The sequence below is a fragment of the Cucurbita pepo genome, chromosome 20 (genome assembly GCF_057944985.1).
Source record: "Cucurbita pepo subsp. pepo isolate OVF chromosome 20, ASM5794498v1, whole genome shotgun sequence".
NCBI classification, from domain to species: domain Eukaryota; kingdom Viridiplantae; phylum Streptophyta; class Magnoliopsida; order Cucurbitales; family Cucurbitaceae; genus Cucurbita; species Cucurbita pepo.
Genome location: NC_141817.1, coordinates 9,919,541 through 9,942,594, shown reverse-complemented (window position 1 = coordinate 9,942,594; position 23,054 = coordinate 9,919,541). Strand labels below are relative to the sequence as shown.

The 23,054-nt window shown below is 35.2% G+C and overlaps 2 protein-coding genes across 4 annotated transcripts; one reads left to right on the top strand and one right to left on the bottom strand.

Annotated features, from left to right (window-relative positions):
• Positions 1–150: 150 nt before the first annotated feature.
• On the top strand, positions 151–4,157 carry LOC111783547 (cytochrome B561, amino-terminal protein). Its single transcript, XM_023664471.2, has 7 exons — positions 151–542; positions 856–911; positions 1,012–1,922; positions 2,478–2,667; positions 2,864–3,049; positions 3,167–3,543; positions 3,688–4,157. The coding sequence occupies exons 1-7, from the start codon at positions 349–351 to the stop codon at positions 3,826–3,828; spliced, it is 2,055 nt and encodes a 684-aa protein (XP_023520239.2). The 5' UTR covers positions 151–348; the 3' UTR covers positions 3,829–4,157.
• A 1,074-nt stretch (positions 4,158–5,231) lies between these two features.
• LOC111782957 (E3 SUMO-protein ligase SIZ1) lies at positions 5,232–21,451 on the bottom strand. 3 transcript variants are annotated; one of them, XM_023663816.2, is made up of 17 exons: positions 21,234–21,451; positions 20,971–21,105; positions 19,824–19,904; positions 17,562–17,604; positions 17,101–17,173; positions 16,722–16,884; positions 16,446–16,576; positions 15,470–15,547; positions 14,429–14,516; positions 14,270–14,345; positions 13,900–13,973; positions 13,697–13,804; positions 12,841–13,002; positions 8,106–8,210; positions 7,956–8,036; positions 6,669–7,881; positions 5,232–5,868 (listed from the first exon to the last, which is right to left on the bottom strand). In XM_023663816.2, exons 2-17 carry the CDS (start codon positions 20,992–20,994, stop codon positions 5,729–5,731), a joined length of 2,640 nt encoding a protein of 879 aa, XP_023519584.2. In that variant the 5' UTR covers positions 20,995–21,105; positions 21,234–21,451; the 3' UTR covers positions 5,232–5,728. The 3 variants fall into 3 exon arrangements, with proteins under 3 accessions (XP_023519584.2, XP_023519583.2, XP_086976551.1); XM_023663815.2 differs by having other exon boundaries at positions 20,971–21,094; XM_087120425.1 differs by lacking the exons at positions 19,824–19,904; positions 20,971–21,105; positions 21,234–21,451 and adding an exon at positions 17,676–17,883.
• Between the last annotated feature and the right edge of the window lie 1,603 nt (positions 21,452–23,054).

The following is a 23,054-nucleotide window of genomic DNA, read 5'->3' as shown; positions in this document are numbered from 1 at the left end:
GCCGTAGCGACGTAAGAACAAATTGGTTTAGCTCACTTGTCGTTGGAAAGTGAGTGCCGCACAATCGCGAGTCCGCTGCCTTCAAAAGTGTGATTGTGTCATTTGGCACCAACCCTCATAGTATATATATGTATGTATGTATGTATGTATGTATGTATGTGTTAACCAATACGGGAGAAAGAGAGGAAGCTTGGGAAGCTATGGGGGGTTTTACTGCATTTTCAAGCGCAGGGGACTCGAGCCGAAAAGATGAACATCTTTGAGTTATCTTCCTCATTGCCATAGTGTAATCAAAACCTTGTTTGTGTTGGAAACCCTAAATTGAATCTCAAATTCTGATCCATACGAATGGCAGCAGTCGGAAATGGAGGAAGAGCCGAGGGCTCTCCTTCTCCGAAGCCCTTGAAGTTCTCGGCGTACCAAAACCCGGCCTTATCCGCCGCTCTAACCACCAACAGCCTCCAACCTTCGAAGTTCACCTTCCTCTGCATCTTCTCCCTCTCCTCCGTGTCTGCATTTGCCTTCCTTCGTATTCTTTCCTGGTACGATTTGATCTACTGAGCTTTCATTTTTATGTGTTTTTGAGTTTTGTGAACGTTGTGATATTTGTTTTCTGTGGACTGTGCATCTTTCCGTTGGTTCCTGCTCCTTTGAACTCCTGTGAATCTTTCGTAGCTTTCTGTTAGTTCTGAATGAGGATTTTATGGATGATTGTCTTGAATGTGTATGATAAATTAGGAGAACTTGAGGAAGAGTTGTGCTGGAAGATGTTCTTAGATATTGTTTATATGCTCTGGATTCTGTTTTTCAGTAAACTGAAGCTAATGCCATTTTTTCCCCCTTGAATCAATGAAGGGAAAATGCGATTGTTGACAATTTGAAGCTCAAAAACTTTCCTGAAGAGGCAGCCTGTAAGCTACTAGATTATTCCCATTTGTTTATGTCTGCTTTGAACTTGAGCTCCCATGGCTGCATTGATTTTGTTTAAAATCCTATTTTTCTATGCTTCAGATTTGTCTGCTAAGGCTGTACAGACTGCGGTAGGCTTAGTCTTTTTGGGAACAGTCTTAGCTTTTTTCAAAGCGATATCCTTGTATAGAAAAAGATTGAGTGGTTTTGTGTCTGTTATAACTGCTACTAAAGGAACCAAGGATCAAACACCTCTTTCCAAGCGTCAATTGGGGCTTATGGGATTAAAACCAAAGCATGATAATGGGACATCTGAAAAAGCTGTAAAGCCTCCAAAATCTAAGCCTTACTCATCACCTTCTGATGTTCTTGTTCCTCTTCATCAATCAGTTGGCAATTTTAGTTATTCATCTCAAAGAAACATAGATAAATTGAACTCTACCAGTGGAAGTAAAATGCAGTCTTTCGCAACACCTTCAAAATCTCCGGGTTCTGCTTCTTCCTTGTATCTTGTCTCTGGAGTGGCCTCTCCCCTGCCTTCTGCGCAGAGTTCATCAGGACGGGAGTCAGTGGTTTGTACCCCGTGGTCAAGCAAGCGAGTATCCTCTCTGAAAGAAATTACGTCTGAAGAAGACTTTGAACGATTCCTTGCTGAAGTAGATGAAAAATTAACTGAGTCTGCTGGAAAATTGGCAACTCCACCCCCCACCATCGGCAGTGTTGGTCTTGCCAGTCCTAGTACTGTGGCTACTTCAGCTAATACTTCTGGAACTACCAGAAGTACTCCCTTGAGGCCTGTAAGGATGTCACCGAGTTCACAGAAATTCACCACTCCCCCTAAGAAGGTAGAGGGTGATGTTCCCTCTCCAATGTCTATGGAGGAAATGGTTGAAGCTTTCAAGCATTTGGGAGTATATCCTCAAATTGAAGAATGGCGTGATCGTCTCAGGCAATGGTTCTCTTCCACTTTGCTTAATCCTCTTGTTGAAAAGATTGAAACCAGTCATGTTCAGGTATGGTTGTTTTACTCTGTGCTTTAGTAATTAATTTTCATTTGCCATGACTGAAATTTCAATCGTTTTCTCAAGTGAAGGCCACCAAAATTTAGGAATTCTATATTGGGCACGTTAACTCATTGATAATGAAGTTTTTGGTGCAAATATAGATTATATATAACAGAAAATATATGAACATGTGCTATAACCTATAGTTTAACCTGTATAATGGAAAATTTTAATTTTCAAGTCTCGTTTTCTAGTTCTTTTATAAACCATCAGTGCATTCTTGAGACAGCAGCTGTGTGGAAGCAATGCATATAGAAGATTTATTCCTATTTTGTTCCTTGTACATCTCCTTATGAAGATTTATTCCTATTTTGTTCCTTGTACATCTCCTTATGAAGATTTATATGTCTGAGTTTCAAACTGGGCTGATTTGTAACTGTGTTTGAGAGTGATATTTTCGTAGTTGCTTGAGGTGTTCCGAACTTCAAATCTAATGATCATGATATTGGTAGGTTGCACATCCTTTACACCTTATTAGTCTGCTAAACTTCTTGATTTTTTAAGGTAAAAGAAGTGGCTGCTAAACTTGGTGTCTCAATTACTATAAGTCCTGTAGGCGACTCAGCGGAATCCCCTCCCACTGTGTCTTCGGTTGACAGGACTAATGAATGGCAACCAACATTGACCCTTGATGAAAATGGACTCCTTCACCAGTTACGAGCAACTCTCGTGCAATCCATTGATGCCTCTACAAGTAAGGCTTTCCATCATTTCGATCAGAAGTTTCAAGAATTTCTGTTTCTTATAGGCCTCTGGTTATAATTGATTTGCTTGTTTTTTCACTGGTCTCAATAAACGAAGCTTTCTTTTCTATAACAATAATACAAGTAGTAGTAATAATGATAATAATAGTAATTGTTTTGCTTTACAATCATCCACCTTTAATGCAGTCAAGATGCCTCTGGCAAACGCACCACAGTCCCCTCAGCAGAATCCGTTAGTTTCGGTGATGCAGGAGTGTGTTGATGCCATTACAGAGTACCAGAAACTCCTTGCTTTAATGAAGGGTGAATGGGTCAAAGGCTTACTGCCTCAAAGTAGCATTCGAGCAGATTATGCAGTACAAAGAATCAAAGGTGGGCATAGGCTTTGATGATCAGTTTATTATGTTTTCCAGTTTCCCGCTGTCTTGTTGATCTCTCCAAAATTTGTAGAATATATTTTAGTTAACAATGAATTTGTGAATTCTACAGATCTTTCTGAAGGGACCTGCTTGAAGAATTACGAGTATCTCGGGACTGGAGAGGTTTACGATAAGAAGAACAAGAAATGGACACTTGAGCTTCCAACCGATTCTCACTTACTCTTGTATTTATTCTGTGCTTTCCTAGAGCATCCAAAGTGGATGCTACATGTGGATCCTTCAACCTATGCTGGGGCTCAGTCCAGCAAAAATCCTTTGTTCTTGGGGGTTCTGCCTCCAAAAGAACGGTTTCCCGAGAAGTACGTAGCAATTATATATGGCGTTCCTTCCGTTATTCACCCCGGAGCTTGCATACTGGCTGTTGGAAAGAAAAGTCCTCCAGTTTTCTCTTTGTATTGGGACAAGAAGCTTCAGCTTTCCCTTCAGGTTGTTAACCCTTGAGCGTCTTGTCTTATCTGTTGTTCAATATCGTAGAATACCGAATGTGTACCATCCGAAACTAATGTCAATTACTACGAATCTCCGAAACATTATTGGGATAAAAGTAACCGTTCAGATCTTTGTTTTCAGGGAAGAACAGCATTGTGGGACTCCATATTGATTCTGTGTCACAGAGTCAAGGTTGGATACGGTGGAATTATTCGGGGAATGCATCTCGGTTCGTCTGCTCTAAGAATCCTTCCAGTCTTGAATCCAGAGCCAGTCGACTGAGTGAGTAACTGTGGTATTGCTTTCAACAGCTTCTTATTGCATAAGCTTACTGGCTGTTACGTGAAACCACCAAACTGTGCTTATATGTACAACATGTATCCTGGGGAAATTGCGTTCTAACTTTAGTTTCCCAGCTTGAATGTTCATGTATTCTAGTCTGAGTTCTTCGATAGTTTTGTACTGACCACAATTCCCAAGGATCCACAGGGAGAAATTGTCGTAGAACATTTTAGAAATCATTATTGGTATTGAACTTTAAGCTTGAGTGGATCATTTAAAAGCTTATTTGACATTGCTTTTGGCTGATAAAAACACTTTTAATTTATTAATGATACAATGTAGAAGCGTTCTCAAAAGAGCCAAAAATATTTGGAGGGATTTTTAAACTAATTATTTTGTGAAATCTTATAGATAATACATCTACTATCATGATAATAAAACCTATTTAAACATTTCAATAGGATCTATTAGCTGCATAAATAATAATTTGAATAATGGAAACATTGAATGCGAGGAGAAAAAAATAATAATAATAATCGAGACTTTTGTCTGTGTTCCATTAATTTCGTACAAATCTCTTGAATTGTGCTAGAAAAGAAATACCAAATGATCTATATGTTCTATGAAATTACCTTGATTTGGAAAGAAAAAAAAAAACGAGATAAAATAGATATATCGAGATATTTATTTATCTTCAATAATTAATGTTTCTCGATGAAATTGGATGGTGAGGAATTCAGACTAGTATAAAGAGTAATTACTAACTCCGATCTAGGCTAACCAAGTAACTTTACTATCACCATGGTTAGAAGTTTGTGTTCTGTATGATAATACATGTCCCCAAATAACTTTACTATCACCATGGTTAGAAGTTTGTGTTCTGTATGGTAATACATGTCCTATGATTCTGCACGTATCATATGTTCGATATGTGTGAGATGTTTATGGTGGCTTCCATCAAGTCCACTGTGATACAGTTATTGTTTTGGGCAATCTCAACAAAACTTTTCTTTTTTCTTTTTTACTTTTTGCAATTTCAACAAAACCTCTATACCTCTCTATACCTGCACATGGATCTCCGATGTGTTTCATGTCCCAACAATTGAAAGATTTTTAATTTTCATTCACCCTCCATTCGAGGAATCATTAGGTTGTTGGTCTTATTTTTACAACATATACTCCTGTTCATCATATTGGCTCATAATGGAATTTTTTTTAAGATATATTTAGAAACAACCTAGAAAATAGATATACACGAATTCCTTAACGATTTTCGATTCGAAGTATTTTCGAACAATTAGCAACAAAAAGAGAAGCATCCACTCTTTACCTTTACCAAGACCTTGCCATGAAAAAAGCACTACCTTATTACCCTTCGAAAATCTAGAAAAGATTAGGCCAAGTAAAAAATTAAAACTTGCTTTCTGGTGTAAAATTAATTTCTATAAATAAACTAAATCTCAATCCAAGCTATTTACAGCTAATTGCTCTCATCGTAGAGGAAAAAATTTGTATTACATGACGGCTACCCAATTCATATGTGACCACATCTCTCTGTACAGTTTAACCCCGCACACTACACAAACAAGCCATCCTACCAGCCTGCCAGCCATCTCAGGACTAGCCGTCAGGAGTGAAGAGAGTTGATGTTGGGGTAAGATGTCCCATATCTACCTATTTCCCAAATGACTGGCCAGATTCCTTTCGCTAGTTTCGTTTCACGACGATGGCTCGCTTATGAGCACAATGAGTGTAACGACTTTCTTTCCCACAAAATATTGAAAATACTTTGAAGTTTGAAGATGAGATGGACCAAAATGAATATGTACGGTCTTGCCTATCCCCAGAAAAAAATTCAAATGAGAGCAGTAACAATTCTTGGTCACCTAAAGTCCAAACCCTACTCTGACTCGGAGTCTATAGAAAGGAACATCCGCTGTCTGACCGAACGTTTCTGGCGAGGGAATGAGAAAGGACTACCTGATCTTTGCCTACTTGCTTTGTCATGTCTAACATCATTCATTCCAAGAAGCAGAGAAGCTGATGCAAGAATATAACTAGTTAGCCTCAAAATCAACAATACATCAGAATTATGAATAAATACAAATGCAGAAACGAGAGCAGCTGGAATTCAGTAGTAGATTTTAAAAGAAGTTTACAGAAACATGATTTCATTAATTCTGATGAAATATACAAGGGGGAGTAGAGCCTCTGCTAAGGCTAATGGGAGTTACAAAATGGTTCTCCACGAGTATAATTTCAGAGATCTTTTGGGCATGTTCTTTCTAAAATTATTAATGAAGTATATGAGCAAGATAATGAAAAACGGCCAGAAAACCATATGTATGCATAAACAAATCATTCTGCAAGAACCCAATTTTGGGTATGTGCATGCTTTTGGTATAAAAAAAATCACAAAATAACAATAATAAAAATAATAATTCTAACAAACAGGAGACAGAATTTGAACCTCTAACCTCCTCGTTGAGGATAGAAAAATATGTCCCAACAAATTTAGCTATTCTAATTAAGAACTTTATCAGTTTTTGTAGCATTCCCATCTTTCAAGATGTCATTTGCTAATTACTAAAACTATAGATTAATAATTTGCACCTTAAGAAATTGTTAGATCCAAAAGAAAATGAACATGGTCTGTGAAGTCAAGGTCCAAAAGAAAGGAAAATAAATAAATAGATAACCTTTTTTAGTTTTCACTGATATAGGAAAAGTTACAAGACATTAGTGAGGAACAAGAAAAATAAAACACTAAAAGGAAAAACATTGCAGTAACTACAATTCGCATTCACACTAACAGGAGGGAAAACGGAGAAACAACTAACCAGTATCAGACAATGAATTGATTTCGCCTCCTGTTGATGGAATATGCTGTCTTGAATTTAAACCCCTGGAGGCTGTGGACTCCCCCCCATTGCTACCGCCTGCATCACCCCCAAGCCTGAGAGAGATCCAATCTTCAGTATGAACACCATTTGATACATCAGCCTCGTCTCTGAAATCAGACTGCATAGGGGCAACTGAAGGCCTGGTAGGAAGAAATATTTGAAGAGATGGATCATCACCAGCAAAAGCTAATGGATTATCAACCAAGCTGTCATTCATTTCACCATCAGTATGACCAATTGAAGAACCTGGAACAAGAGAAGCGGGACTTATAGCTGCCTCTGGGGTAGCTAAATAGCCATTCATGGGGGAACAATTAATGGAGTCATGTTGCAAGTCAACTAGAGCCTCTGATACATCTGCATCAGAGCTAAACAATTGGAATCCAGCACCTCCTTGAGCTCCAGGGGGTAATGACCAAACAGGCATGCCAAATTCATCGTCATGGGAATTAAAAAGACCCAAGCATGAATTTCCAGCCGATAATAGAGTTGGATCTTCAGGATATGCATCAGCGAGTCCAGGAGGTGGCATGGAGAAAGAAATCTCACCTGCATCTGTATGGTTGCTCTGATAAACAGTTCCAGAGGAAACTAAAATGTCATTTTCTTCATCTGAATCACTTAGAACAATGACTTCACCAACAGGAGCAATAGGATTTTGTTCAGTAAATCCATACTCTGAGTCAACATGTAAGGACAGGGAATTCATCTCAATCCCATTATTGGTTGAGAAATCGAAGTTTACACCACCATCCTGGTTTACACTTGGATCTTCACCATCCCTACTGCCGGTGGCACTGCTGCTCATTGGGATAATCTTCTGGTCATGACCCCCATAATTCTCCGGTAATCTACTACCAGAAGTGAAAGTATTGATATCTTCAGGTCTGCTGACTTCCCAAAATCCATTACTATTCTTCCTGATGCCAAGTTTCAGACCACGATCTGATCCACCTTCCTGCTTTATCTGCTTCGATGCTTCCATCTTTGGTTTAACTTCCTCATTAGTAACACACGAAGTGCCGTCAGAGGAGTGCCACAGGCAAAGATCACCAAGTTCCCTGCGCTCACTTTCAGTTCTTGACCGCACACGCCAGGAACCATCAGGCTTAACCTCAATTTCAGTAACATCTTCTCCACAATGTCTCATCTGTACAACAGTAATATTATATCATTAATCAATTTCATTGTCAAAACGTAGATGAAGAATGCCTACCGCATTACCATAGATGTTATACGGTTGAAATAAGGGTCTATGATAACATTCTCCAGTGCATAGTTCTTCAGACAAATTGGACACTGCCACTGCAGTAAAAATACAAACAGTTAAATATGAGAACAAGGTTTGCATCAGAAATTGATGTAACAACTTGCCTTCCTTGAACGTTGATTCAATTCTACGAACACTTCAAGATCAAAGCATCCCATATGAGCACAAGGACTAAATCGTCCAGCAATCTTCATCCTTGAACCACTCATCTAGAGAACAGAAGCACAGAAAGGAAAAATGCAGATTACTATTAATAAATGATTTATGCAACACAAGGTACGCCAGTATCCAAAAAGATGTAAGAACATTCTAGCTGAAAAATGAGTTCGCACTCAAGCTTCAGTTCCTTGATTGCACAGTAATAAAGGTAATTCTTGCTACAATGTTCCTTACAAAAATAATTCTGTGGAAGTGGATATGCATGCACATCAGTAATACCCAGTAGTCAGCCAATTAGAATTGACCAAATTACAAGCTGATGGGTATCCCATATAAGCATTTACACTCACTTCAGTTTAACAACCAAAATTTAGTTAGTGAAACCATCTAACCAATGTCAAGTCTCTGTAACATTGGTTCGTTGACCTTAAGTTCACACTGCAAAAATAGCTTAGACCTTGCAACTTCAGAATCCATCTGAAATGTGGTATATTCTTCAAAACTGTGAGGAACATGGTATAGGCATATGGTGCATGAACAAAGCTTAATACTGCAACATGATTGACTTTATTGCCCAAGGTAAAGGTAATTAAAAAATTGATAGTTAAAAGTGAGCAGAACCACTACTCAGATAACCGTGAACCATAGGTTCTCCATATCCAGACGGTTATATGATCCACTAGACCAGTCACTTGATTCCAAACTATTTTCCAAGATAAATTCGATCTCCGTATTATGATCATCAATTATTATTATCACCACTTTGTTTTAGGACAAGATACAATTCCATTGATATAATGAAATTATACAGGGGGTGAAAACCCAATCCAAAGTTAGTTACAAAAGCCTCCTACTAATTAAACGAGTGCTCATGCCATGATTGCACAAGGGGGAGACATTTTTACACCATGATAAAGCCGAAACAGAAAGAGATTTGGATTGAATTTTTTAAGTCTTCTTATCAGGAAAATTATGTAGCTCCTCTCATTCAATAGCAACCAAATAAAGGCTATGTTGAAATGAAACCAAAGCCAAAGCATCTCCGTGGCATAACGGAAAGGATGATCACGTAAGATCAAGGATAACCAAGCATTATATCAGTGGGAAGAACCACAGACCAACCAAAGCCCAGAATAATCCCACAAAGAGGAAGGGGAAGTAGGATTAGTTGTACTTTTTGAACAGTTGCCACTGATGAAATATCCATCCATGAACAATGTAATCTCCTATTTGCAGATGATCAGAGTATTGTGGCAATAATTCCTTCATAAGCATGTCCTCCAAGATACCCTAAGTAAAATTCTTATTGTGTGAACTTATAAACGAGAGTATTCGCATGCATCACAATATCCAAAAAATGACTCCCCAGTAGCAACCGCTTCCAAGATTACCACTAAAGAAGCTTGGAAGCTCTTCTCTCATGTGGAGTTTCAATTTTCAAGAAAACTTACCAAATGAAATGAGAAAAGAAAAAAAAGACCCATCAAGAACGAAGTTTCTTTATTAAAACAAGAAATAAACTTTACACTTCATTGATTGATGAAAAGGTTAAAAACTGTTCAGAGATTATAACCCAAATTACTTTTAGTTCTTTTACAAAAAATAAAGAAAATCTTTTATTAAAAAAAATAATAATAATAAAAAGTGAACGAAGATTATGTGTCCATTGAATTTAGTTTAAAATTTAAACGGTGCATAAAAGCCCATGAGCCCACTCAAAGCCCAAAAAGACAAATCTGTTCCGTTCCCCCTTCCTAAATTCTACTTCTACCCACCTTTGCTCAATCTCTTTCCCTCTCCGATGAACTTTGTCATCGCCCTGCCCCCAATCGTCTCTGACCAAACACCATCGTCAACCACCTCTACCCATGACATCATTGATTGCTTGAGAGGTTCGGGTTTTCAATGTGATACTTTGGATGTAATTTTACATATATAAAAAAAAACGCACACACATGTTCATATGTCAAACATGTGTATAGAGCATTTTCAAACATATCTCTGCCAGACACATCTAACATGGAAAAATGATTCAGCTTTATTTTATACTTGTACCTCATGTTTCTTATTGGGGAAAAAAACACAAACTGATAATGACAAAAAGGATTTGACTCTAATTTATGCTTATACCTCATGTTTTTTGTGAAAAAAAAAAAGACAAAAGGAAAAGGAGAGGGTGGGTCACCTTGCTTGAGGCCTCTTTGGGCATGTGTCTACCCACTAGGGCAGTCATTAATAACGATGGAGAAATTTGGCAAGGATATGCATCCTTTGATCCATTTTCTACATGTTTCACCAGAGCCTTTAGTCACGGGTTAAATCTAGAAAACTCAATTCAACTTTGCCAAAGGCCTTCTTGATGTCAAGCTTAACCACGGCCTTCCTTTTGGCACCCTCCCCCACAACTTCGTTTACAATCCACAAATGAATATTGATCCTTAGTGATGGTGGAGGGAAGAACTTTTTAAACGTTTCACAAAGAACTCAAGCTATGATCTTGTAAAGGCAATAGGTATATTTCGTTTAAGCTTGTATTTATGATTCGGGTCTTAAGAAAAATCCTGGAACACTCTCATAATGTCTTTTTTAAGGATGTTCCGATATTTTTTGTCGAACTCTGCCGTGGAGACAAAAAAGGAGTCCAATTAAAGGAAATGACTCCAATCAAGAAGAATAAGACCTAGGAAATAATTACACACAAAATTTTTGTTATCGACACCCAGAGAGAGCCAGAGAACCTTGCAAGGGGCCACACGTCATAAGCTCCCCCTCAATTCCTCTAAAGATATAGAACTTTGTCATGTATTCATCTGAACCGAGTGATTGATTAGATCCAAGATTCTTTATGGCCAAAATGACTTGTTCCTGTAAAGTTCAAGAGCTTATTGTTTGATGATTGAATTTGTCTTGTATCTTCTAATGCATCTTCATGAAGAAGAGATGAAGGCAACAAAAGACAAATTCTTCAAAAGAGGTTTGATTTCTTCTTGAAAAAAATTACAAAGAGATCCTTCAATAGCTTCGTTCATTGATATCTTTTCTTGCAAGGACAATTGGAGAATTGAACTCCAAATGAGATTACTACTAGGACTAACTACGGATTCTTCATTAGAATCAAAATCTCCCCCGAAAACTTCACTTTTTGGAAACCTCCACAGTTGAACAAATTACTCTCCTTGAAATACCCTTGTCAACTAAGGGAGTAGAAGAAATGAGGGAAAACTAAAGAGAGCAGCACTCTAATTTCTTCCTGTTTGAGAATGAAACCATGTCCATCCAATTGGATTCTTTAGCAAAAGCTCCCAATAAGAATGCATTTTCCTTCAAATAAAATCGCTGTCTGTAGCATTGTCAAGATCGAAAAATGTAGCACTTGAAATGACTGAGCTTTTTTTTTCTTCTATAATAGGAGGGATGTGCTTTTATAAAAGCATTCTTAATATCCTTAACACTCTAAAAAAGAGAACGCCTATTCAACTTCCTTTTGACAATGAAGAAATGTTTCCTCATCAGCATGTCCTCCAACATACCCTAAAAGGTAAAATTCTGCTTGTGGGAACTTGTTTATGTGGGAATTAACAAGCATGACAATATCCAAAGAAGACTCCCTTGTTGCACCCTTCTCCCTCCAAACAGAAAAGGAAGCTAAATCTCAAAGCCATTTTTTCTTGAACTTGGAATGCCACTTTATTGATGGAATGTGGAATCTCATGCTTTTACCAACTGGCACAGCGCCCTCCCAATTGATAAAACCCACCTCCTGATATTCATCACTTTGGATTGTCATTTTAAAGAAGAAACAAAAATCTGGTACAACGTATGAGAGCTTTCTTCAGGAGCATGTGATTTGAAAGAAAACAACAATTTTAACAATTAGGAAAAGGTTTCTTTTCTTGTCTTTGGATGATTTCATTTTTTGTTGCCTACTTGGTGCAGAGTTTATGTCATTGCTACTCTTAACAATGATAGTCAAAGTTCGCCACCTTTTGGAGCCAGTTTTCCAGGTCTTTTGAAGTTGTGAGCTCATAACAGAGTGCCGTTTTTGGTTTGAGGAGGCTCTCTTGCACCCTCGTTTTTTGGATAAGAAGGGAAGTTTTGAATCAAGCTTTTTGTTTTTTGCTGTTTTGTGAGGAATTTCACATGAAATGAAGAATAGGATCTTTAGAGGGGTTGAGTGATATTAGGAGCTTATACAGTTGGCTATATTTAATTCTTCTTTATGCATGTCCATTAATCGAACTTTTTATAACTACCAGCTTGGTCATAGTCTCTTATAGATTGAAGTCCATTCTTGCAGCTTGTATTGGATCCTTTTTGGTGGGTTTGTTTTTTGTATGCACTCATGCATTCTTTCATTTTATTTCAATGAAAGCTAAGTTTCTTACCAAATAAACAAAATAGTGATAGTCTGAATTCTCTTAATGTGCACTAGAAGAGTTTTTGTGATCTTCTTTTGGGGTTTGGCTATCCTCTCCCTCTGTTGGAATTTCATTAGCCAACTCCGGTGAACCAATTTAAAGTGTTTAACATTTCAAAGAGAAAAAGAATAGCGATAAGCATAATACATAAAGGCTTGAGAAACACTTCTCCTCCTCCCCCTTCTCACAAATATCTCAAATGATAAGGATGATAATACGATGTAGAAGAATAACGTCTTTCAGTAAATGGCACGAGACTTACAGGACAGCGTAGATTAACCCCAAAAAATTCTGCAACAACCTCCAAGTCACTATCACTATCAGCATTATCTGCAGTGTTCCCACCACCAATGCAACGGCAAATACGAGCAAGAGCATCTTGAAAACGTTCACCCTCAGACTCCTTAGGAATCATGCTTAGAATCTAAAGAAAAAAAAAAACACATGTAAACAAACGTGCATAGAGATTAAAAAAAAAAGGAAATTAAAAAGAAAAGTAGAAATGAGATACTAGTGATAACAAAAGCCAACATTTGTAATAGACAAAAAAAAGTAGAAATGAAAAAGAAAACAAACATGTGCGCATTTGTAACATGTTCCACTCCCCTCTCCTTTATAATGTGAGAAAAACCTCCAACATTCTTTTTTAGCCTTCTATTTCCAGCCATCTCCCTCTCTCACGCACCCAATTTCAATCTACCTCTCACAAATAATGCCCAAAATGCTTATCCCTCAAGATAGTCTCAAGCACCACTTTCCTAATAGCAACATTCTTATAAATACAATCTCAATGCCTAAACCACCACCAGGTAAAGGGTTAGTAACCACAACCCATCTACCCAAGAAGCCTTCATCACCATTTGTCCCCCCTTACAAAATTTTCTTATGGCTGTAGAAATTAGTAACTTAATGAGAAAGTATAAGAATAAAGTACTTGTCTTAGAAAACTGCACCGCTAAAAAAATGTATTCTAAATATAGCTAAAAAAAACTTTAAAAAAAGGTGGTCCAAAATGATATCCAAAAGAATCCAAAACCTAGTCAAACATTTAACAATGGTTCCCAAAAAAATTATTTTTTATAGAGAACCGAGCATTTCATTGATCCAAAAAAAATAACCTGTTGAACAGTGCGTCGTTTCACAATTCGAACCCCTAAACAAAAAGTTCGAGCATCACACCCTGTTAATGTTATCTTATTCATTCCATCTTTCGTGCATGCTGTGATCTGACAGAACAAAAGAGTCAGAAAGATAGGTGTTGAAGAAAATATAATGGTTCCAGTAGAAAAAAGGAAATTTGAAATTTAGCATGGGAACTTACAATTGGGCCATCATCACGACCATTAGCCCCCAAAAGTTGAGAGCCGGGTCTATTAATGGCACGAACAGCCAAACCTGTGAAGCCATTAAAATTTGTTCCTCAACACTAAATGAAGTGTCCTACTGCATAGTAGAGATCCTCAATCATACATGCGTAATGCAACATCTAATTTATCAAGAATTAAAGGCGGACGTACTTAGTTACATACTTACAAATATGATAGATGAGTAGTCACAAAATTGGCAACTATAGTTTTGATACATAAATAGATAAGTACAATCACAAAACCGGCAATCACAGTTTTGATACATAGAGAGACAAATTAATAACATAGCCTTAATTTTCTTATAAAAAAATAATAATAACATACCATTAATTTGTAAGTCTGCATACTGAGGCCATTGCATCCTGAATGGAACTTTATCGTTCAAAAGCATACACCAGGCCTAACATAATCAAGACATACTCAGTTCAAGAAATCAATCAGTTTACAGGGAAAGAGATTCAATAATATGATGCACCAACCAACCTGAACATCGTATTCCGGTTTAGAAAGTAGGTCCTTATCTGCCCTCGTGAGTTGAAACGTTCTATCCACACTCTGCATTGGATTTGTACTACAAATTTGTACAAGAGGCCCATCATGCACAATACAGAAAACCATTTTATATACAATCTGGGATGTGAGGAAAAGTGCAACATTAAAACTGAAATAAAAGTGGTGGAGTACCACATGCATAGTTCATACATCAGCAATCAAAAGTGTATGTCCAAGATCAAAAGCAAGTAAAGCAATAATGTGAATGTAGAAATGTAAAAATAAAGATATGCCTATGAAACTTCCACATTAAGTAATGTAGGCTCGAAGACCAAATACTTTGTCTGCAAACATAACTAATAATGTTAAATGGTCTCCCAAATTCATAACCTGGAAACAAAGTTGACACGAGCTCAGTTCCTTACCCCAAAAAAATTAATAATAACTCATCACCTCCTCTATGATAAAAACCTGCTGTTGTAACTGAACGACCAAATGATGAAAGCAATGGTACTGTACCAAAAGCCTCAAAAACCTCTTTGCATATATAAACCCAAAGAGAACTTCTTAATGGCATATAAAATGCTTTAGGTTGGTCAAGTGTAGATCAAAGAAACTGCACTTTTCAGTAATTGAGATAATCCTCTCCAGCATTTGATCCTTCATCCATTCGTTTAAGTTACTTCCAACTCTTAAAATGTAAATATAATCATCTAAACTTTTTTTAAAAGAAACAGGACATTTCACTATCATAATGAAATCTGCAAAAACAAGGAGAGGATAGCCTAAACCTGTGGCTAAGTGAAGTTACAAGGGAGCGCTCAAATTAGTCCACAAATATCATGAAGTGAATAATTTCATGAGATGTTACCGAGTCAACACCAAAAAGAAACAGCAGAAATGACATACTACTTAAACTTAAACTAACAATTGTATCCACACATAAAAACGGTGCTTTCAGGTTTCTTTTTCTTTTCCAGAGATGTGGGATACAGAATATCCTGAATCAGAAGTCAATAAATGTGAACTCACCCATCCGTTGGAATGTTTGTAGACATTGTGGTTATCAGCTTTACGGGAAACAGAGGATGTGCAACTGAAACCCAAAAACTGTAGAAAAGAATATTAGAAAATACATCATCAGAGAAGAAAACAAAACAACATTAGTTAATTAACTCTTATTAGAAACTGTTTATAATTGCTTTAATGAACATACAGGTTACTGTAAACTGATCCAATCCTAATTAGACTGTTCTTGTATAATCATGCCCTTCACCAAAGTATTTTTAATATTTCATTTTCAAATATTTCTGCTTCCTATAAAGCCAGTTTATGTCGACAACATAAGCTACTTATAACACAATATGGACATGCTGATACGTGCTTTTTTACAATCTAGGACATGACACGACAAGAACATGCTCATTAAAATATAAATTTTTTCAAATACATATCATTTTTATACCCGATGAAAAATCAAAGCCAATGAGTTTATGCATTTATATGCTTAAAAATTAGTTTGATGTCTTTTACGCTCAAAATTTATTATTTTTGTCATATATGTGTCTATGTGGTATACTTAACTAGTGTTCGATGCATGTCTAGTAAATGTTGGACCTACTTCAACTTTGTAGTGTCTAACATATTTATTAACATATTTGTTGCACTAACAAGTATTTGATACATGTCCAGCAAGTGTTGGAGTGTCCAAGTGTCTGACACGGACACACTAGCAAAACTTAAGTGTTTGTACTTCATAATATCAAATCATAGGAAGAAGATACTTTCAAGCAAACAATAAACCTCATAACCCTCTATTGCACAAATCCATATGGATATTCACATGGGAAGGACAAAATAAAAGAAAATAATTATTGGAATGGATTACAAAACACATGCAAACATATATTCTGTACCCCCTAATTCCACAAATAAGAAGCCTATAAACTAAATTTTTTCATACGAAACCCAATAGTCTAAATGAAATACAACTGTAGTAGATACGTACGGGTCTGCACGATTGAGTCGACAGATCTCACAATAGAAGTGTTCAGGGTATGGTGAATTTCCTTCCGTAGGTTTCTCCGGGACTATAACACAACTAATGTGCTGCCATACTTGGCACCGTGGATCCTCACACTGCCAAAAATAAAAAACGACTGGTGAACAAAAGTACTGATGTTTCAAGGCAGATGGAACCATGAATGGGATCAAAATAAATAAATAAATAAAAACATGGAGGAACTTATGAGGAAAAACGCATAAAAGGAATGGTTTGATAGACCTCGATCATTGATTCTGTTTGCAAAGCACTTCCACAGAGACATCGAACCTTTGTATCTAATTGCAAAGAATCATCTGTTTCACCTTTTACCTGCACATTACTACTGTCTGAGACACCTTGACCCTTAGAAGCTAAATCCGTGGCCCCAGAAACCTGCATCTTTCTGTGTAAGAAAATCAAATAAGTAAGAAGATGAAACAAATAAAAGATGACAGTTGGGCATACAAAAGGAATAAAAAAAATGTGAAAAAGAAAGCACTACTTGAGATGAATGCAAGATATGATATATTTATGAAACATAAACATGTGAATAATTATTGAATTAAACGAAATTTGTCAAGAAAAACCTGGAAGAAAAATATGACACCAGAAGACAAACCTGTACGTGTCTTCAACTAGTTTTGCCACTTGATCCTTTCCAACAGCATTTTTCTTTGCCCACATTTTTGAAACTGAAACAAATAATTGCAAAAGATATTGATTATACAGAAAACACAGGTCTTACCAAGCTATAAACTAACTAAAACTTAAGTTCACAGATGTAAAACAATGGAGTCATCAATGCATAATACCAGGAGAAACCAAAGAAGTTTTCGTTTAGTTAACCAAAAAGAATTGAACACAAGACCTTAACATTCATATATTGAACTCTGAACCAAGACATGCAAAATGGAACAATCAACATAACAGAATTGCACATATATAAGGCCTTCAACATATTTCAGCCGAAGAATTATGAAATAGAATCCAGTGTATTAAGGTTCATTCATGATTGAAGGGACCAATAAGGGTCGATTGTACTTAAGTGTGGTTATAAAGAAGAAAATTTATAGTTCTTACCTTGCTCATCAGAAAGAATGGCTAGTATCCGCTCAACAAGGTCCTACAAAAACATGCAGGACAATCACTACAACACAACTCATATTGCAACTTGTAATGCAAAAGAATATATACCAACGCACAACTGAACTTGGTAAGCATGGAATCATATTGTCGTTGAACTTTTCTAGTCTTTCCTCTTTGGCACAGATATTTGCAGTAAGAGAAGTCAGTGTACAAAAAAGAATGAATGGATATCAAATTCTCCCAAAAATCAAGTAATTATGAGGACTTCAATTTCCAGTTGGGTTGTAAACCTAAGACTCGCAGACCTTTCACTCAACTACCCCCCCCCCCCCCCCCCAAATCAACACCACTTCAACAAACTTCTTATAAACTCATCTAACTACATTTAAATTCCCACTAATGCACTAAGGATTGTTATAAAGTCCTAACAAGTCACACAGCTCTTGTCACGACTCCCTTCTCCCAGAAGCTGAATCTGTCCTGCTATCATACAAACCACAAGAGGAAGAATTTTTGTCAAAAATACTCTTCAACGGAAAAGAAAATTTTCCAGAAGGAACCATCACCAACCAACTCAAACAAGAGACTCCTTCAATAAAGGATTACCAATATTCAGTTCTTTACATTGAAGAAATAAAGGAGAGTTTAGGTATACTGAAGGAGGGTAGCCATAAGAAATTAATTTTTTTGAAATATGAAAAAAGAAATGTATCGTTAAGATAACCAATTTAACAAGAATTGTTCTATATTGAAAATATGGACAATAATTAAAAAAAATGTCCGTTGAATATCAGAACGAGATTATCTTAATGGATATTTGTACTTAGTATTACTTCATAATGCTGGGGCAAATTTTTTTATTATAAAATTTGACCTGTCAATCTATCTTAGTTTAGGTTAACTTAATTGAGAGCAGAGTAGGCATATACCAAAAATATAGGGAAAATTTGTCTTATTATAGCACCATTCACTGCACTGAAGATAATAGATTTGGTGGTTTCTGCGTCTCCAACGATTCTATCTTTCTTCCGCACTGCAGCATAAAAATTTGAACAAGCCTATGGCCTAACAACTACATCTTTGTTTTCTTTGCTGGACAAAGGGAGTCACCATCCGGAAAGTACATAATTGAAGCATTCATGAATTTGAACTTTGTAGTTCATTAGAAGTCTAGATTCATCAAAGGACTTAGGAACATAAACTGAATCCAAGATGAGCAAGTGAATGCTGCTGGCAGAAACCCAAGATAATCTTTTGACTTCAATAATATCTCCCATTCCTTCAGTTCAGTTCAGTTCAGTTCAATTCAAGAATTTATGGTACAACAAACGAAATCCTCACATGCATTCCCATAAGGATTGCAAAACCTCCTTCCTAGAGTTATGGAAGATTATGAAATTTTAATCCAGCCTCAACAGTTGGGAATAACAGAAATTCACTCAAGGACTCTTAATCCCATTCTTCGAATTTAATACAAAAGCCCCCTAAGAAGACACAGTACCTACTTGCCAGAAGAATTCTACTTTCTTATTCCAAGTGACAACCTAAAAGACCTATATCTGGTTGGCATAGGCTCATCAAAGATATTGTGCTTTCTTAGACAAACCAAAGTTCCCCCAACTAACCTCAACGTCTGTATAAACAATACAACTTTAACAAATCACCAAACAGTGCTTTAGAAAAGTGTGCCTCGTCAAAAAGGCTCCCTCACAACCTCAACCTCTTTTCTTTTCTTTTTTTTTTTTCAAAAAAGACTTTCATAAATAAATGAAGAAATAACCAAAAACCCTCATTTCTCTAAAGATAAACAAAATTTTACAAAGTGTTGTTCATAATTCTGTATTTTTTTATAAATAAAATTTTAATTTACATTTTCCTATAATGCACCATAAAAAACCTTATATAGCTTTTTTTTCTTTTTCTTTTTTTTTTTTTTTTTTTTTTTTTTAGTGACATCCAGACTCCAGCAGAAATGAAATATGTTCATGCACCATGTTGCGCAAGAAGTAGAAAAAGTCAAAAACCACCATCAGACGTTTGCCAATGTACCACTATACAATTTGAATCAAACAGCATGTTCAAGATAATGATGCTGAAACCAACAATTAGGACTTCTTATAATAGTTTTCTTCTTGTCTTTTGGACCTTTGTATTCACCTCAACCCTCTTTGAATTCTTGTGTATTACTTACATTTCTCTCAACAAGACTGTTTCTCATCAAAATAAAAAATAACATTCAACATTCAGACAATTCACCTGCTTCTTTCCTTGCTTTGAGAGACCTAGTTGAGTGAGAATATCCTTGAGCTCTTTTATTCGAAAATAAGCCAATTTGTCCTACAAGTGAAAATGAAACATCACAAGTAGAAATCAAATCAGTAGCATTAAAATTTCTTCATAATATCCAAATTGATCTAATAAAATCAATGCAAGGAAGGATAAAGATGTACTCTGTCTAACCAAAGTTACAACCACCAAAAAATCAAATTTAATTAGTAATGCTAATTTTGGAGTTTCTTAAATGATGAATAAGAAGTTTGAAATTTATGAAGAAGATAAACCAGCAAATAGAAAACGAAAATGAAAAACTGGACTTTTGGACAACTAAGACTAACATCATAAACATGTGTTCAATCTTATACTATACAAGATTAAAGTATTGTTCTAGATGAGTTGCATTCAATTTAAGCCAAAACTAGACTTCTTCTCTTCTGAATTTTGCAATCCTATACTGCATTGAAATATAAATGGCCTGAAAAAATGATGCAGTTAGATGGAATGGTATTACGACTACCTAATCAAACTAGAGTAATCCTTCCTAAATACTCAACTGGCCAAACCTTGCTATACCTATTTTGTTCATTATAAAAAACAAAAGTCACGCTAACTTTCTATGATCTCTTAGTTCAACACTCAAGGCTATAGTTTAATCAACAATATTACAGATATGAACATTTAAATTTGATAGTAAAAAATAGTTCAACAGTAATCCAAGTGAGATGGGAGCTTGAAAGACTCAATCACTCAAAAGGCTGGCCACTTGATTGAATTCATGGAATTTTAACAGTGCTCAGCAATCACAGTAAACATCAAGAGCGTAATTAGAAAAATGTAAAAAAACAAACTCTAAGTTAAACTTGTGCCATCCCAATCATCTCAAGCTAACAGAGAATAAAGAAGAAGAAAAAGTAACCCAGAGGAGCAAATCCCCTAGAAATATAGCAAAACGACATTTTAGAGGCAAAAGTCGACATTAACCTTACATTACAGCAACAAATCCAGAAGCAAGCCAAGTGACAAGACAAATGAGTAGAGTATCCCCAAATTCAAATTACCAGCCACAAAAATTACAACATGCACTGAAACAATACAAATTGAACTAAAACCCAGGATTATCAAGTACCTTGCAATTAGCAACCAAGTCCATATCTTCGAAGCAACAACCCGCAAAATCCCCTACGATGATGAGCCAAAAAGACGATTTTATCAGCAACTCAACACACACCAACAACGCATGGTCCTCAAAACTGCGATTGATCTCATGAAAACAACCAAAATGAATACAAAATCAGATTCACATACAAAATTCAAGCATAATTGATCAAAAAAAACAAGCCACCAATCAATTGAAGTAATAGATAGCGTAAAATCAGATTGCGAAGTTACCTAAAGGAAAATTGGATTTCTACAAAGTGGAAGAAGAATTGAAATCCGTATATTGATGAAGAAACGCTCGGGTCGCCCACGCCGACTTCTCCACTCGAACCTGTCCTTTAGCGCTAGTGTTTCTTTTTGACCGAAACCCCAACCAGAACCAATCCCCCTCCAATTACAAAGTTCGGACTCATCGGCGATTATCCATTCCGGTTTATGACGGAGAACATGTCCGGGCTGCGATACGCTGTACTCGTAAGTAATTTTTCATTTCGTTAAACTTATTTAATCATTTATCATTTCTTATATTTAATTAATTCGACGGCTCAGATTTGAAGATAACGTGTAGAGAATGCTTCTTATTGTGCCACGTCATCGAACTTCTCTAGATGTTGTACGCACGATTTTTCCCCTAAAATCAGTAACCAGCCGGGCACATTTTCGAGTCAAATAATTGCTTTTTAATTTTATTTTTTTTTTATTATTTTACACAAAGAAATAAATAAATAAATAAATAAATGACCAAAGTAGATAATTTAATAATACTTGATAAACAAAAAATATAATATAAGGTTAAAAAACTTAAATTTTAATATTTATATATTATTATTTTATTTATATTACTTTAATTTATTATTAAAAATAATTTGTAGTTGCATTTTTTACATTAAAAAAACTTTTATGATATGGTATGATCCATTTAGGTTGAGATTAGAGTTTGTAAATTCATTTCAAATTCATTTAATTTGCATCACCTTATTATTTTTAATTATTTATTAGATTTTATTTCTGACCCAAATATTATTTTTTAGTTAATTAAAAATAAATAAAAAAATTATTATTAAAAATTTTAAATTCTGTTTCATTTTTCAAAATTATTAGGAATTTAAAATTCCATGAACATGAGTTTTTAATATTTGAAACGGTAAAAAATATATCCTAATTAGTTAATTAAATAATTAATTATTAATATATTAATATATTATTTAGACTTATTAAATTTTAACCAATATATTTATAATTAATAGTTTATGCTATCTTAATTATTTAATATACTATTTTATTATTCTGATTAATTTATATTTTATTATTTTCAGTAATTAAATTAAGTTATTTAATTATCACTTAATTAATTATAATTTTATCAACAAAAATGGTAAAACATACACGTATTATATTAAAACTGCAAAGTTATAATTGATTAATAGTATTGAACAATTATTAATATGATGTTAATACTTCATATATAATTTTTTTAATTTGGTTTATATTTAAATTTGGTTAAATAAACTTTAAATTCTATAATTATTCGTATCTTCATTATTAAATTTCGTTTTATTCATAATTATTTTATAAAAATTTTGTTTCCAATAATTTAAATTAAAGAAATAACTTAATTTAAATCCTATAAACTTCTAAATAATTAATTTATAAAAACTATATATATATATATATATTGTAATTTAAAATTAAAATTTACCAATCAATTAAATTTTGTAAAATACCGTCAATAATTTTTTAAAAGCTTTAAAAATAAAATAAATTAAAAATGGACAAAAAGGAGGGGAAAGTTAGGAGTACCCCACCATTTAAATGCAACTTTAATCTATATAGAATCTTTTTTAAAAAGAAAAAAGAAAAAGAAAATTTCGATGAGGAAAACTGGGCGTACGAAATTACCAAACTACCCCTGTCGACGTGGGTTTGTCGCGGCCGTAGATTGGTGTATTATTCACATGTGAACACAAGAATAGAATAACGGAATGGATTTGTATTTTTCTTCGAACACGTGGAAATTCGAATAATTAGTGAATTATGAATAATTCTCTCGCA